The sequence below is a fragment of the Orbicella faveolata genome, unplaced genomic scaffold, assembly GCF_042242905.1.
Source record: "Orbicella faveolata isolate gen_17 unplaced genomic scaffold, um_ofav_v1 contig_46, whole genome shotgun sequence".
Classification (NCBI taxonomy): domain Eukaryota; kingdom Metazoa; phylum Cnidaria; class Anthozoa; order Scleractinia; family Merulinidae; genus Orbicella; species Orbicella faveolata.
In genome coordinates, this window is record NW_028301576.1 from 26863763 (window position 1) to 26878961 (window position 15199).

The following is a 15199-nucleotide window of genomic DNA, read 5'->3' on the forward strand; positions in this document are numbered from 1 at the left end:
TAGATCGCGATTTGATTAGAAATCAAATATTTCACGAAATTTTGAAAGCTTATGGCGCAACACAACTAAACGAGTAGTGAATATTTAGCCTATTTTCAACTGCTCAAAAGGCGTTCTGGTACACGGATTTCCCCAAAACGGCTTATGTAGTCTGAAAGAGCATGATTTCTTCTTCAAATTAGTGAAATAAAATTTTTGGGTAATTAAAATCGTGTACGCCGAGGACGCAAAGTAAATGCAGTTCTACTTCCTGAAAACGTGACCTTTGACCCAAGCGTCACGGACGCGATAACAACAATAGACAGCAGATGTTTCGTTAGTTTTAACATTTTCGAGTGAAATCGGTCCGAAACAGTTACTGCAAGAAACTGGTAGACGAAAGAAATCTTATACCGTCTACAAAGGAGTCAAAAGTCACATTTTTGACACAATGACTTCGTTCGTTGAGAATTGAACATTAACGAGCTTCAATGAAATTTACGAAGTTGCGATGTGTTTTATCTAGCCGATACTCACCTGAATGTTTATATTTATAGCAGACTCGTTTTCTTGGAAAAACGTTCGGAAGGAACTGAATTCACATTTCGCAACCTTTGCAAGTACCAATGTTTAAATTCCCACCTGCCGAGCGCTGATAATCGTTCATCAGAGAAAAACAACCAAACTGCACTGTTGCCATTAGCAACTCCAAAATAACATTCTCTCAAAATGTAAAGTGAAATAATGTTGGATTATTGACTGCCTTTCAGGACTAAATTACAAACCAGATTCAAGCTTCATTACCTTTTAAAAATGCTTGACTTTATTTGTTTGCGTCGGCTTTATTCATTTATTTTGATACATTATTAAATTAAAGCAAGTTCACGTTCGAATATTGACAGGTGTCGCAAATTTTCGGATAAATGTAGATTTCAGCGTCGAAACAATTTGCTGAAGTTGCGGCAAGGTAACGACATAAAACAGTGATAACATGTATTGGCGCTTTCTGGATTTACTATCCTTACCATTTTTGACATAAGAAAAGGAAAAGAGTTTCGGGTCTAAACAGTTTCGTGACTTACGTGGTGTGGGCTCTTTAAGCGCCATGGCGTCCTGTGGATATTCAAAGTATGTTGGGGGAGATTGCGGTGCGAGCCCAGAACGTTCGGCTACCGATCAGGTAGTAAGAATTGGTGACTGCAGCAAGGATATCAAGGACCATCTCAAATCATGCAGCGTTTCAGAATCTGCTTTGAATTCGGAAGCAAGACTTCTGCTGGCCCGGGCAGGTAAAGTTCAAAACTAGTCAACTATGTAAGCTGCGGCATTAAATTTCACTTATCGGACGATTTCTTTCATTATTGTCAATGATAGGCATCTTTGATGAGAACGAGATCTCTTTGAATGTCACTATTTGCCCAAGAGACCGCGATTCATTTGGGCTAAGGTGGCGAAGCAACCGGAAAACGTGCTCAATTCCAGATTCATGGGCAGCGCACAGGACTTCTCATGTGAAGGGTGAACATGGAATAACCCTTGAACAGTCTCGTCGTCTCTTCAAGGCCAGCAACATCGTAACTCCGGTTGGTTCAAGTAAGCTGCGTGAAATCCTTGAGGGGAAATTAATCATCCTAGGCACACCCTTTTCCTGGCTTTACAGGACAATATTTTTCAAGATGTAAACTTTAGGGAAGTAATAGCTAATAGCATTATATCTGGGGTCGGGGGGTGGGGGTAGCGGCGGTAGGAAGGGTACAAATTTTAACAGGTTCCTCTTCTCGCAGAAGGTTATTTTTTACTTTGTAGAAAAATGTGTGGGATGGACTGGATAAAATTTTTAAGACAAAGTCCAAGCAGTCCAAGAATAAGTTAAATGCTCGTTGTAGCTTATAGAATTGTTGTGCGAAAAGAAAAGATACAGGGGCTACATTTTATTTTTCCTTTCTTCGTTGCGCAAGGGCGGGGGGGGGAATAATTTCGAAACACCGCACTTTCATACCTCGAAGCCTCGCAATTTCTTTTATTCTTTTGCTGGCAATGTTCAAAAAAGCTCAATTAAAACAATGGTTAATTCTTTGACAGTCATATGTCCGCAATGTCGGAAGAGTCTCGACAAGTACACTGATATCGAAGATTCTCCAGGAGCGCAAGCTGCAGCGTCCTTATACAAGCCAGAAGCAGCCGTCGACGTATGCCCCTCTCGATTGGATGAGGTAGGGATAAGACACGACTAACATACTGGCGAAGTAAAAGCCTGACAGCGACATTTAAACTAAACTACAACGAGCCCCGTCTGTTTAATTTACCATGCAACTCGTAGTTAAACCGAAGCTGTACATAAAGGCGAACGGCAAAAAATCCGCTATTACAAATAACTGAGCTAAATTAGGCATCGCTTCTCTTGAATTTTTATGGAGCGCATGCTGTCATTGTGAGACCTTTAAGCAAACCACAACAGTGTTATCGTATTATTTATATACCAATTGTATAATTGGTATTGTACTGTTTTAGCGACTATGCCAGGTAATATCACATTTTGTTACACGACTAACTTAGTTCAGAAAGCCAACAACTAATATCAGCCAGTCAGGTAACTCCATTGCCGGTCCAATATTCTCTCAGTATTGGACCGGGCACTGTCCCGAATGATCCCGCACGAACATTCTTGAAGATTTTTTGGCTGTTTTATGGCTTACGTTTTTCTAAAAGAACTTGCTTTAAACATGAACGATTCCTTTCATTTTTCTTCCAACTCTCTTTCCCTTTTATTTTAATTAACGTATAACGTTTTTGATTAAAGTATACGCCTGTTCGACTCCCAATCAGAATCGCGCGCTTAAAGTATGAGATGTTCTTGCAGTCCTTGATCATGGCATTTCTTCGTAACAATTTTCAGTCGTGTGATAAATCTCTTTTTTGGCAAAGCTTGGTCGGAACCGTACTGGTAAGATATCGACCCTTGGTCTTTTATACGGACTTCGCTGAAATGCCAAGACCCAAGGGCGATATTCCCCTAGTGCGGGCCTCGCGCTTGCTTAATAAGAAATGTGTAAGTTATTAGAGCAGTGTCTAGCATACTAATGCTATTGAAACTCCATATTTCAGGAAGCAAACTCTGCTGACGACAGCAATTTGTCGGCAATATATACAGGAATGATGGAGTTGACACTAGATCATAGTTTATTTGTCCCTGAAGAAAGCAGTGGCAGCGATGAGGAGTCCACAAACGTGCCGGCTGAAGAACCTAGTGAACAGTACTTACGAAGGAAGCAACTCAATAAATTTCTGGAAAGTTGTAACGTCGAGAAATTAACTCGACCCAGGAAGAGGTGGGAAGAGGCGGGCGCACGTACCCGTACGAACCACGTAAAAAAGGCAAAAGATGTCATTGTAGCGGCTTTGGATGTGATTATGCCAGGGGATGCAGCATATTTATGGGATGCACTGCAGTCGTCAATGCTTGTGGACAAAGAGCTTGGATCTGCAGAGAGTGACGACCACAAATACCTTGAAGCCCTGGCAGAAACATACAAAAATGCATCCTCTTGGGATACAAGAAGGCAAGTCTTGTCCATAATGGCCGATCTAGTCCCTTTCAAACGCCTTCAGAGGTATTTGCCTGGTATCACTGAGTACCGAGTGAAAATTGCGCGCCAGCACAAAAATGTGTTTGGTCGGGGCGTTCCCCTTTCATTGAAGTATAGTCCCCGAATGCGGGTAGATCCTAACCAACTTGACCATTTTTTGACATTTATAACAAGTCCGCACATCATACAAGATCTCCCATTTGGACAGAAATACATGAAGTTATCAACTGGTGAAGTTCTGGAGACACCCAACGTAATTCGTAATATGATTCCGGAACGAATTGTAATCCAGTATACCAAATACTACGAAGAAGCCGGATTCCAGCCGTTTGGACGCACAACGATGTTAACCATCCTCTCAAACTGTAGTGCCACTGTGAGAAAATCGTTGCAGGGTATCGACTATATTGCCGCAGAAGGAAGTAAGGCCTTTGACGATCTTTGCCATGTGGCGAGGAGACTAGAAGAATGTGGGATATTGAAGAGAGATGTCGCTGAGCAATGGAGAAGTTGTCTGAAGAATGGGAAACAATATCTGAAGTCGGATTATAAGGTATTCAAGAATTAGCATTATGTACATCGTACCTGGGGGCGTAGCCTCCTTCCACCCCCTTTGTATGCAACTACTCACATATGCCCAAGCTGTGTTTAACCTTGACTGATTTTCACTCACTTTCCTTGCATTTATTATGAAACATGTTTCCATAACAAGCAGAGCAGAATGCAAGGGATCAAACTGAGCTTCGAAATAAAGTCCTTTAGAGCAGATTCTGCTATCTTTGATATTCCTCCCTGGTTCTCAGTACCGTTTAGCAAAGACTGCGACAAATTTGCCGTTACTGTACGTTTGGCCTATTTCAGTAGCTGGAATACAATCTAGTATGCATAGTTACGCTCCATGTATGAGCTACTGTAAAGCATTTCACTTTAAGCACGTAATATCTGTTTTCTGTTTTTATCAGGTGCACGTATCTCTCTCCTCGTCTGTGGCTGACCACTGTAGTACATACGCTTTGAGCGATGAAAAAGAGCCTTTGTTCAGCAGCCCATGTGATCATTATCATGGTAATTCATGCTCTCAATGCGAAGAATTGAAAACTAAAATATCTGACATCCAGGCATACTTACAACGAGAAGATCTAGGACTACCAGAAGAAGAGTTGGATGACTTGCGCCATATTTGCGACGAGGCAGCTCAAAATGTTCTGTCCTGGAAGGCCCATCAACTGAGGAGCAAAATTCAGGACACTGCCAGAATAGACGTACTCGACCAACTAGACGAGTCATCCGTCATGATCACCCAGGACTGGGCCATGAAATTTTTGCCACAGAAATACCGTGAATCTCAAACTGACTGGTTTGCAAAGAGGGGCATTTCGTGGCACATAAGTGTGATTGCAAGAAAACATCAGGGAAATCTAAAGAGTCAGTCCTTCGTGCACATTGTCAAAAACTGCAGTCAAGACAGCTCGGTGGTTATCCGCATCATGGAACACGTATTACGCACACTGAAAACGGAAAATCCTGAACTCACCACAGCATTTTTCCGGAGCGATAATGCCGGATGCTATCACAATTCAACCATGCTAGCTGCGTGTCGTTCTATGGGGGCTGCCACTGGAATCACTCTTTCTAGAGTGGACTTTAGTGACCCTCAAGGAGGGAAAGGCCCATGCGACCGCAAAGCAGCCAGCATCAAAGCACATGTCCGCAGATTTATAAATGAGGGGCACGATGTCCAAACTGCGGAGGATTTAGAAACTGCGATGCTATCAGCTGGAGGACTCACTGGGATCAGAGTGGCTCTTGTTGATTCATTGGGGATCAAAGAGAACCCCATCAAATGGGATGGCATAAGCTTGATTAACAACCTACAGTACACAGGCACAACGATAACAGTATGGCGATCCTACAACGTCGGCAGTGGAAAGACAGTCGACAAACAACTACCAAAAGGTATTCACATGTAGTATTAACATGTCGTATTAATGAGAACAACAGGTTACAAGCATATGCTGTTGGCCACGCCCTCATTAGTTTCAGCTTATAATGAGCGTGATGAGTTAATAAGCAAATACGAACATCACTTCTTTGTTTTGAGGAATAAGTAGCTATACATTTTTTTGTTATGGCATAAAGGTCACCTTATTTGCGCAAAGGTAACTTCATACGCAAACGTTTACCGGCAGCCGGCTTTATCCCTTCCAGTAAGATTATACTCCACGAGAATACAGCTTGAGTTGAAATGCGGCTGTTTGAGGAACTTTGTACCAGAATAGCGTGTTTTTTTTGCAAAACAAATAGGGTGTTCATTACCAGTTAACCAACTTGCTTTTTCAGCGTGCGCTGTTTGCATACAATCGCTGAACTTCGTGCTACACCTACCAACAGACAAATTTCTTCTCGTGGGGAAAGAAAAAGAGTAATGGCGCGAGCTGCTTCCTGTTGTTTTATTTATTATTCATTTGTTGATTTAACATTTTTTTTTGGCTTGGTTTCAGCCACAACCAGTTTCAGTGGCACGTTACAACAAACATTTTCATCGGGGAACTTTGTGGATTGCAGCAAGGGGGTGCGTCAGACACGCAGCCAGAAGTCTTCAGATGAACATTCTCTTTCTGAAGTGCCAGAGACAGCAGAGGGAGATGCAGGGGTAGGTGTTTTCCAGTGTCCCAGTGAAGGATGTATCAAGGTCTATCAAAGATACTCAGCCCTTGAAAAGCACCTGTCATACGAAAAGTGTGAATTGCTCCCAGAGAAAGCCACACTTCTTGACCAAGCGAAAGAAATGTACCATCTTAAATTAACTGAAGGAAGGAGCGCAGGAGCGACAAGCCATGATGAGAGAACCGTTCCTCGGGAACTTGCCGCAAATACCAGTCAGCTGGCGAGAGGTTGGGCGTTGAAGCAAACAAAAAAATCCGGGCGCCTCAGTGAAACCCAAAAGAAGTACCTTAATGAAAAGTTTAGTATCGGGCAGCAAACCGGTCACAAAGTGGATCCACTGTCGGTAGCTCGCGACATGCGCTACGCCAAAAATGCCATGGGTAACCGGCTGTTCACCCGAGATGAATTCCTAAGTGCACAACAAATACAGTCCTACTTTTGTCGGCAAGCTGGGAAACTACGCCATCAACATGCAGAGGATGACAGTAGTGATCGCGAGGCTGCTGTCGACCAACAGCAGTATTGGGACACTCGGACAGAAGTTCTACGAGAAGTTCAGCTCCAGCATCCTATCACTTATGACAATCTTGATCTTTGCGCCTTGTATCATGCGAACAGGCTGAATCAGCTTAGTGTTACCGTGTTAAAGTACATTTGTGAATACTTCGATATAAACAAGGAGCAACTAACGCTTCGCAGGAAGACGCCTTATATTAGTCTTATAGGCAAGCTAGTACAGTCATGCTCATGTCATGAACAGCAGTAACAAGTATTTCAAGAAGCAAGGTCAGTAGGAAGGGAACCCCTGAGTTCCCCCTCGCAACTAGCTTTTTTTGCGCGTAATTAAGCTGTTTCTGGTCTAACAGCCTGTGAATGGTCCATGTGTTTTCATTATTTTTACTACAACCGAGTAAATGTCGTCTCATCGAGTCAGAGAGAAACAGTTTCTCGCTAGTTTGAAGTCAGAAATCTTGTTTCAGCAAAGGGTTCGGAGTATTGTTAGAGAAAAAAAAAAACTCGGTTTGTTTGCGAGTTGTATGGTACTATAAACAGACAGGGTTCGTTGTAGTTTAGTTTAAACGCCACTGTCAGGCTTTGACTTAGTCCATATGTTGGTCGTGTCTTATCCTTACCTCATTCAATTGATAGGGGCATACATTGGCGGCTGCTCAGTTCTAGCTTGCTTCTGGCTGACTATGAAAAAAATTATTATTGCTTCAATTAGCTATTTCGCAGATTGCCAGCAAAAGAATAAAGCCTGGTTCTCATATCCTGCCGACCTACCTGCGACGTAGTCGCCGGTTGCAACTGACAACGTTCGACGTTCGGCAGCGAAATGCAAATCGAATCGGCGCAATTTCCAACCACTTCAACTGTAAATATGGATCGTACGGGTCTGACGGTACTTGATATGTGAACACAGCCAACGGAGATACTTGTAATCTGGCCGTATTACCATATCATCTCTTCCAAAACCAGACTTTTCTTTATATTCTTGGAGAAGTTTGTTCAGATGTTGTTGTATTTTTGTTGAGCGGAAGCAACGTCAATCTTCAGTGTATTAGCGACTGCTTGCCAAGCATTTTTCTTTACTCGTTGGTCTTTATACTCATGACAGTACTTGTCACATGTAGCCCAGTACGTTCTCATTTCGTCCATTAACATACGGTTGCTTGCTACATCCTCACATGTGACTTATCGACTTATCCGCCATTTTGAAAGTAAGGAATTGTGGGAGAAATCGAGTTGTTACGTCATACATTGCGTCTGCAGTTGTTGTCTTCATCGCCGACGGCTGCTCAGCTACACTTCGCAGGTAAGACGGCGGTCAATGCCTGGGACAGATTATGTTTCGGCGATGAATGTTCACATATACCCCAGGTGTTTGGCGGCATATGAGAACCAGGCTTAAAAGATATCGCGAGCGTGCAGTGTTTCCAAATTATACCCGCCCCCCCCCTCCCCTGCCCAGCGCGCGCAATAAAGAACATGTAAATAAAATGTATCCCCTTAGTATCCCCGCTTCTTGAACGCTCATTCTATAGGCTACAACATTTCACTTATTATTTTAAGTTGAGCCCCCGAAATGGAACTTGTTAAAATTTTTACTCTTCCGTCGAGCCCGTCCAAAATCACCAATCCCCCCGGATATACTACTGATGAACAATCGGCGGGTGGGAATTTAAACATTGGTACTTGCAAAGGTTGCGAAATGTGAATTCAGTTCCTTCCGAACGTTTTTCCAAGAAAACGAGTCTGCTATAAATATAAACATTCAGGTGATTATCGGCTAGATAAAACACATTGCAAGGTTCAATTCTCACACCAGGTAAGTCACGAAACTGTTTCCAAAAATCCCTGAGACGGGAACCTCTTTTCCTTTTCTCTTAAGTCAATGGCAAGGATAGTACATCGAGAAACCACCAATACATTCTATGTCGTTATCTTATTGCAACTTGTTTCGATGCTGAAACCTATCGTTTATCCGAAAATTTGTAACGCCTGTCAATAATTCTGAGTGTTTTGGAATATGAACTCACTTTAATTTAATAATGCAATCAAATAAATAAATAAAGCCGACGCAAACAAATAAAGTCAAGCATTTTTAAAAGGTAATGAAGCTTGAATCTGGTTTGTAATTTAGTCCTGAGAGGCAGTCAATATTCCAACATTATTTCACTTTACATTTTGAGAGAATGTTATTTTGGAGTTGCTAATGGCAACAGTGCAGTTTGGTTGTTTTTCTCTGATGAACGATTATCAGCGCTCGGCAGGTGGGAATTTAAACATTGGTACTTGCAAAGGTTGCGAAATGTGAATTCAGTTCCTTCCGAACGTTTTTCCAAGAAAACGAGTCTGCTATAAATATAAACATTCAGGTGAGTATCGGCTAGATAAAACACATCGCAACTTCGTAAATTTCATTGAAGCTCGTTAATGTTCAATTCTCAACGAACGAAGTTATTGTGTCAAAAATGCGACTTTTAACTCCTTCGTAGACGGTATAAGATTTCTTTCGTCTACCAGTTTCTTGCAGTAACTGTTTCGGACCGATTTCACTCGAAAATGTTAAAACTAACGAAACATCTGCTGTCTATTGTTGTTATCGCGTCCGTGACGCTTGGGTCAAAGGTCACGTTTTCAGGAAGTAGAACTGCATTTACTTTGCGTTCTCGGCGCTCACGATTTTAATTACCCAAAAATTTTATTTCACTAATTTGAAGAAGAAATCATGCTCTTTCAGACTACATAAGCCGTTTTGGGGAAATCCGTGTACCAGAACGCCTTTTGAACAGTTGAAAATAGGCTAAATATTCACTACTCGTTTAGTTGTGTTGCGCCATAAGCTTTCAAAATTTCGTGAAATATTTGATTTCTAATCAAATCGCGATCTAAATAGCTCCAAATATACAAGAAAGAAAGTACAAATGTGACGTACAATTAGTTTTTAATGATAATCTCTACTTTTGCGGTTACGAGTCTCTGAATATGCAGTCTATTTTTGATCGATTTTGGCCGATTTTGGGCATCGGGAAGAAAAAAATTCGTGAAAAAAACACTAATTGATTTAACGAACTTAAGCTAATATTTTTGTAACTAGTACCCTAAAAACTTCATTCTGGGCGAGTTTGAAGAAATTTCATTTTTTGGCTATTTCCTGGTTTAGTCGATTTTTAGGCGGAGCTGCTCTTAAGACCACTGCTTAACATATGGTATTGAGTGCGAGTGTACACTTACAAAATCCCTTTGTTTTAAACTTTAGGATCATGCAGTCGTTGACAAGCAGGAAAGTGTAGCAGGTACTTATTCTCAGTAGCTGACATATGTCAGATTCTTTTATTCAGTTTTCTTTAGAGGCATTATTTTTTGGTGAAACCTTTGTTAGGTTCAAAAGTCTACCAAAACAAACCTAAACAAAAAATGCAATGCTGCCAAGATAGAGCTCGATATTGAGAGAGGCTACTCCAGAGAAGAATGCATTAAAAAGATAGCCCTCAGCAGCATTAAGTCAAAAATGACAAGCTATTGGGGGAGGAACCTCAACGCTCTTGCAAGCAGTCATTCGAAAGAGACATTACATCGAGGGAGAAGCACATCTGTGAAAAGGTTCATGATTGATGGTGTGCCATGTTGTATTCATGCGTGGTGCATGATTTATGGCATTATGCTTTCCTGGTACGTAGATAGAAACTTCAGTAACATATAAGTGCCTGTACTTTGGGGGCACAAAATAACTATGTAATATGTAATATCTGTACATATATGCATGTAATATGTAATTTAGTGGTAGAAGCGAGAAGACATGTTTTTCTAAGCTTTGTAACTTGAGGGGTTAAACATGAAGAAATCTTCTTCATCTCAAACAATATGCTGGGAAAGGGGGAGCAAAGCGGGACAAGACGAAAGAGATACGATTGCAAAAGTCCAAGCATGGATGGTTCCCATAGTTCTCCAGAAGTGAAAAGACTAAATGAAAATCAAGCAAGCATGTCGGACTTACACAAGGACATGAATGAACCAAGCGCCAAGCACATACAAGATCCTGCACTTGCAGCTATATGGTAGGCACTAGTAAGAATTGAAGCAAACACCAGCTGCCTAATAAGCGAGCAAAAAACTCTGCAGCGAAGCTACAAGGAGCTTTGTGAGAGTCTTGAATTCACACAAAGCAAGATGGAGGAAATGGCAAAGAACAACTCTGCTTTGCAAGAACAAGTGAAGATGGTGAAGAACAACATCGCATTACAAAGAAGAACGACCCAATTGGAAACTGATTTAGAGGGAGAGAGTGAAGAAAATTGCCAAGTTTGAAAAGAAGTTAGACGAAATCTTGATGCAACACGATGACTTGGAACAATACACGAGAAATTCAACCTCGAAATACATGGAATCCCTGAAACTGATGATGAAGAGCCCAAAGATATTGTCATTGGCTTGGCAAAACTAATGGAAATAGATCTAACATACTAGGACAATGACATAACTCATTGCTTGAATAAAGGACGGAAGTCACCGAGACCAATAATTGTTCGGTTCAACAATTATTACAGCGAAGAGTAGATGTACCAAGGGTGCTGGAAACTTCACAAGAAGAGTGGTTTAAAAGGTTTGGGAGTGCACCCCAACAAAGTTTACATCAACGAGAACCTAATTGCTTTTAGAGCTGGTCTATTCAAGAAAGTCCATGATCGTAGACACAGAGATTGGAAGTTCTGGACAACCGACAGAAAAATTTTTGTCAAGCCTGATCCCATTAGAGATGTGATTATCAAAATCCATTTAAACAAACTGTAGCTTAAGTTGTGTCCTACAATTCTTAAAAAATTTAAATCTTGTATCTAAGTATTTATTTAGCTAACGGTTATTTTGAATTTCGTGTTTACCTCTGATGTTTATGGATTGCTTTGAGAGTTTGTTTTGCGTCACTTGGTTGAACTGGTTAATCCTAGGACATAAGCTTTTCAATTAATTAATCTGTTGTTTCCATTGTTTCTATTGTTGTTGTTGTTTTAACTATCTTTTGTCAGGTGTCTAATCTATTGTAGTATTAGTGTAATACAGGGTAAGTCATTTGCATAGTTACCTATTATTGTACTTAACATGTCATCTTTGAAAATTATATCACTAAATGTAAGGGGGTTGTGTAATGCTGGGAAAAGGAAAGCAATTTTTTCGTACTTAAAGAATCAAAAGGGTTCTATATTCTGCCTACAAGAGACTTTCTCAAAGGAAGACGATGAAAAGATATGGACTTCAGAATGGGGTAGGAAAATTATTTTTTCTCATGTCACAGAGCATGCTAGAGGTGTATGTGTTATGGTAAATCTGAATAGTTTATTTCAAGTAGAAAGTGTGGAAATCGATCAAGAGGGCCGGTTCATAGTAGCCAAACTAGATGAAGATTACTCAATAGTAAATATTTATACACCAACTGACTGCTCAATGACACTATGGAATACACTGGACTGAACAAAATTCCAGATTTCGATTAGATTTTGAGAAAGCATTTGATATGTTAGAATGGCAATTCCTTCATAATATGCTAAAACATCTCAATTTTCGTCCAAACCCTAGGAACTGGATCTCTGTAATGTACTCAGATGTAGAAAGTGGAACAATAAATGGAGGTTACGTTACAAATTACTTTAAGGTATCCCGAGGTGTCCAGCAAGGCTGTCCTTTGAGTCCTATTCCTTTTATACTATCCGCAAAACTACTAGCGCAAAAGATATGTCAAAGTAGCAAGAGTAAGGGGATAAAGCTCCCACATAATGTAGAAGTAAAACTAAGCCAATTTGCTGATGATACGACCCTTATCTGTAAGGATATTGAATCACTAAAGGAAAATATAATGATTATAAACAAGTTTGCTGAAATCTCAGGTCTCGAATTGAACAAAAAGAAGACCAAAGCTATCTGGATTGGATCGCAGAAGAAGAATAAAACTAAACCCTTAACAATAGACATTACTGATGAACCAACTAAAACACTGGGAATCTATGTTTTGTACAATCGTAATAAGAATAACGACCAAAACTTTTTCATCAAAATTCAAAAAATGGAAACAAAACTAAATGTTTGGCTGTCTCAGGACCTCACCCTTATGGGATGAACGTTATTGGTAAAGGCATTAGGGATTTCTAAAATAGTATTCTCGGCCTAAATGTTATGTGTTCCAGAGGAAGTTATTAAAGGAGATCAGGAAAAGTTCTTCAGCTTTCTTTGGCAAACCAAAAAGGACAAAATAAAAAGAACTGTACTGTATCAAAGACTGTGTGGAGGAGGTCTAAACTTTCCAAATGTTAGGACAACTGTTAAGGCACTTCAATTAAGCTGGATAGGCAGGTTACTAAGTGAATCCAATGATGCTTGGAAAGCAATTCCCAATGCTTACTTCAATAGATATGGAGGATTACTGTTTCTCTTAAAATGTAATTATAACACAAAAGAATTAGGCAACAATATTTCTCCCTTTTACTCAGAAGTTCTAGATTACTTAAGTGAATTGCGAGACCAATATAGGGATGACTGCTTCAAAGGCAACTTAGTTATATGGAGCAACAAAGATATCATTATCGAAGGAAAATCTTTGTATTGGAAAACCTGGAGTGAGTGTGGGGTATATTTTGTCAAGATCTTCTTAAGAATACTGGCAAATATCTACCTTATGAAGAATTCAAGACCAAATACAACATTGACATCAATTTCATTTATAATGGCCAAATTCTCTCTGCAATTCCAAAAAGTCTTAAATTAAAAGCTATGACTATGAAAAAGCCTTTAGAAACAATCACAGAAGAATCTGATGTATACCAGCTAAAATGTGGTGCAAGAATTATTACAAACTCTTCCAAGTGAAATGGGAAACACAACCAACATCAGTTCAATCATGTTCCAAACATTATCCCCCCACCTTCGCCAACAAATGGAACAACTTATTTAAGAACATCTCAAACATGACGACAGACAATAGATTAAGACAATTCTCCTTCAAACTACTTCATAGGATACTAGTAACCAAAAAGGAACTTAAAAGATACAAAATTAAACCAGATGATGAATGTTTTTTTCAAAAGTCCAGATTCCCTTGAACACACATTCCTGGCTTGCTCTGTCACTGAGGACTTTTACTACGAAATGATATGGTTCAACAACAAACAGAAATCCCAATTTAATATGACTAAGCAGCAGATCCTTTTCAATGATTTTACACTACCCATAGGATCACAACATCTACTGTGGTGGAAATTCAGAATTTTCATAACACTAATGAGAAGTATATCTATGACTGTAAAATGATGGAAAAATTTCAACTTGGTAATCAATTCAAACAAAAACTAAATAATCAATGGAAAATCAAACATAACGGAAATTGAACAGCCAGATCTTGATAATCAGCAACCAGCACTGTGCCATCCTGTAAACAAATGTAATTTTAAAGTAACATAGAAATCTGTGCTAAATTTTGTTAGGCAAATATTGTAATTTATAATTATACTGTACCTCAGGTAGCGTGCCTCAACAAGTGTAACCTTCCTATTGTTTTTTTTTAGTAATTGCCTTGTAATTAATGTACTTGTATTATTTTCTATAGTGTCTGTCATATTGCATGTCAATGTAACCCAAAGCTGTTAGTTAAAGTCCTTTTTCTGCAAGTAACATAGTGTAAGTTGGTTGTATGTAATGTGTAGACTGTAATGCATAGATACGTACTCTGTAGACTGTTTTGTTTTGGTAACTGTAGTGTAAGTTTAATTGAACAAGTATAACTGTGACAATGCATTTTTGCATTTATTATTATTTTGTTCCAAAATGTGCTTTTTGGGAGTTTTGTGAACTAAAACTTGTCCAGAATGAGCTCCCTTGATTTTACACCGAAAAAGGGAAAAATTAGAAGATATAAAAATTGTGCATTTTGGGTTTGTATCACCTGAAAACACAATTAAGCATATCATTAACACTTGAAATGTACTTTATTATGCATTACTTGGAACAGATTTCATAATAAATACTGAAAATGTCCCATTACAAATATAGGAACTTTATTATTCTAGCTTAACTTGATTGGAGTATACGAATTGTACATTTCTAACTTTTTCTATATTGAGTGGGATATAAAAGATACAACAGAGTAATTCCCAGGCAAATCTCACCAAAAAAAATTTATCCATATCAAAAAAGTTAACAAAAACATCCTAGGCATCAAACTTTCCTTTCTGGCAAGCAATAAACGTATGGAAATATGCCTCAGCTCTAGAAACAGTCATAAATTTATGAAATCCTTCAGCTCTGTAAATAAGCCTTAAATTTATGAAATCCTTCAGCTCTACCAACAAGTCATAAATTTATGAAATCCTTCAGCTCTGCAAACAAATCATAAATTTATGAAATCCTTCAGGGGGGAGGGTCAGATGTTTTTGTGTAAGGTATTTGTGAAGGGTCATGCATTAATCCATTCTGGGAAG

General features: G+C 39.5%; 2 protein-coding genes across 2 annotated transcripts; both read left to right on the forward strand.

Moving 5' to 3' along the window:
* Positions 1-1265: 1265 nt before the first annotated feature.
* On the forward strand, positions 1266-4134 carry LOC149099290 (uncharacterized). The gene is made up of 3 exons (XM_089278677.1): positions 1266-1572; positions 2062-2192; positions 3085-4134. Exons 1-3 carry the CDS (start codon positions 1347-1349, stop codon positions 4132-4134), a joined length of 1407 nt encoding a protein of 468 aa, XP_089134803.1. The 5' UTR covers positions 1266-1346.
* Positions 4135-4175: 41 nt separating this feature from the next.
* On the forward strand, positions 4176-7343 carry LOC110061204 (uncharacterized). The gene is made up of 2 exons (XM_020768031.2): positions 4176-5522; positions 6068-7343. Exons 1-2 carry the CDS (start codon positions 4448-4450, stop codon positions 6997-6999), a joined length of 2007 nt encoding a protein of 668 aa, XP_020623690.2. The 5' UTR covers positions 4176-4447; the 3' UTR covers positions 7000-7343.
* Positions 7344-15199: the final 7856 nt, after the last annotated feature.

Bases quoted from the DNA above. Each gene is read 5' to 3' on its own strand.
- LOC149099290 (XM_089278677.1), top strand. From the start codon at position 1,347: ATGATAGGCATCTTTGATGAGAACGAGATCTCTTTGAATGTCACTATT. The intron at 1,573-2,061 runs GTAAGCTGCGTG...ATTCTTTGACAG, and splicing joins CGTAACTCCGGTTGGTTCAA to TCATATGTCCGCAATGTCGG. The intron at 2,193-3,084 runs GTAGGGATAAGA...TCCATATTTCAG, and splicing joins GCCCCTCTCGATTGGATGAG to GAAGCAAACTCTGCTGACGA.
- LOC110061204 (XM_020768031.2), top strand. From the start codon at position 4,448: ATGCATAGTTACGCTCCATGTATGAGCTACTGTAAAGCATTTCACTTT. The intron at 5,523-6,067 runs GTATTCACATGT...GCTTGGTTTCAG, and splicing joins CGACAAACAACTACCAAAAG to CCACAACCAGTTTCAGTGGC.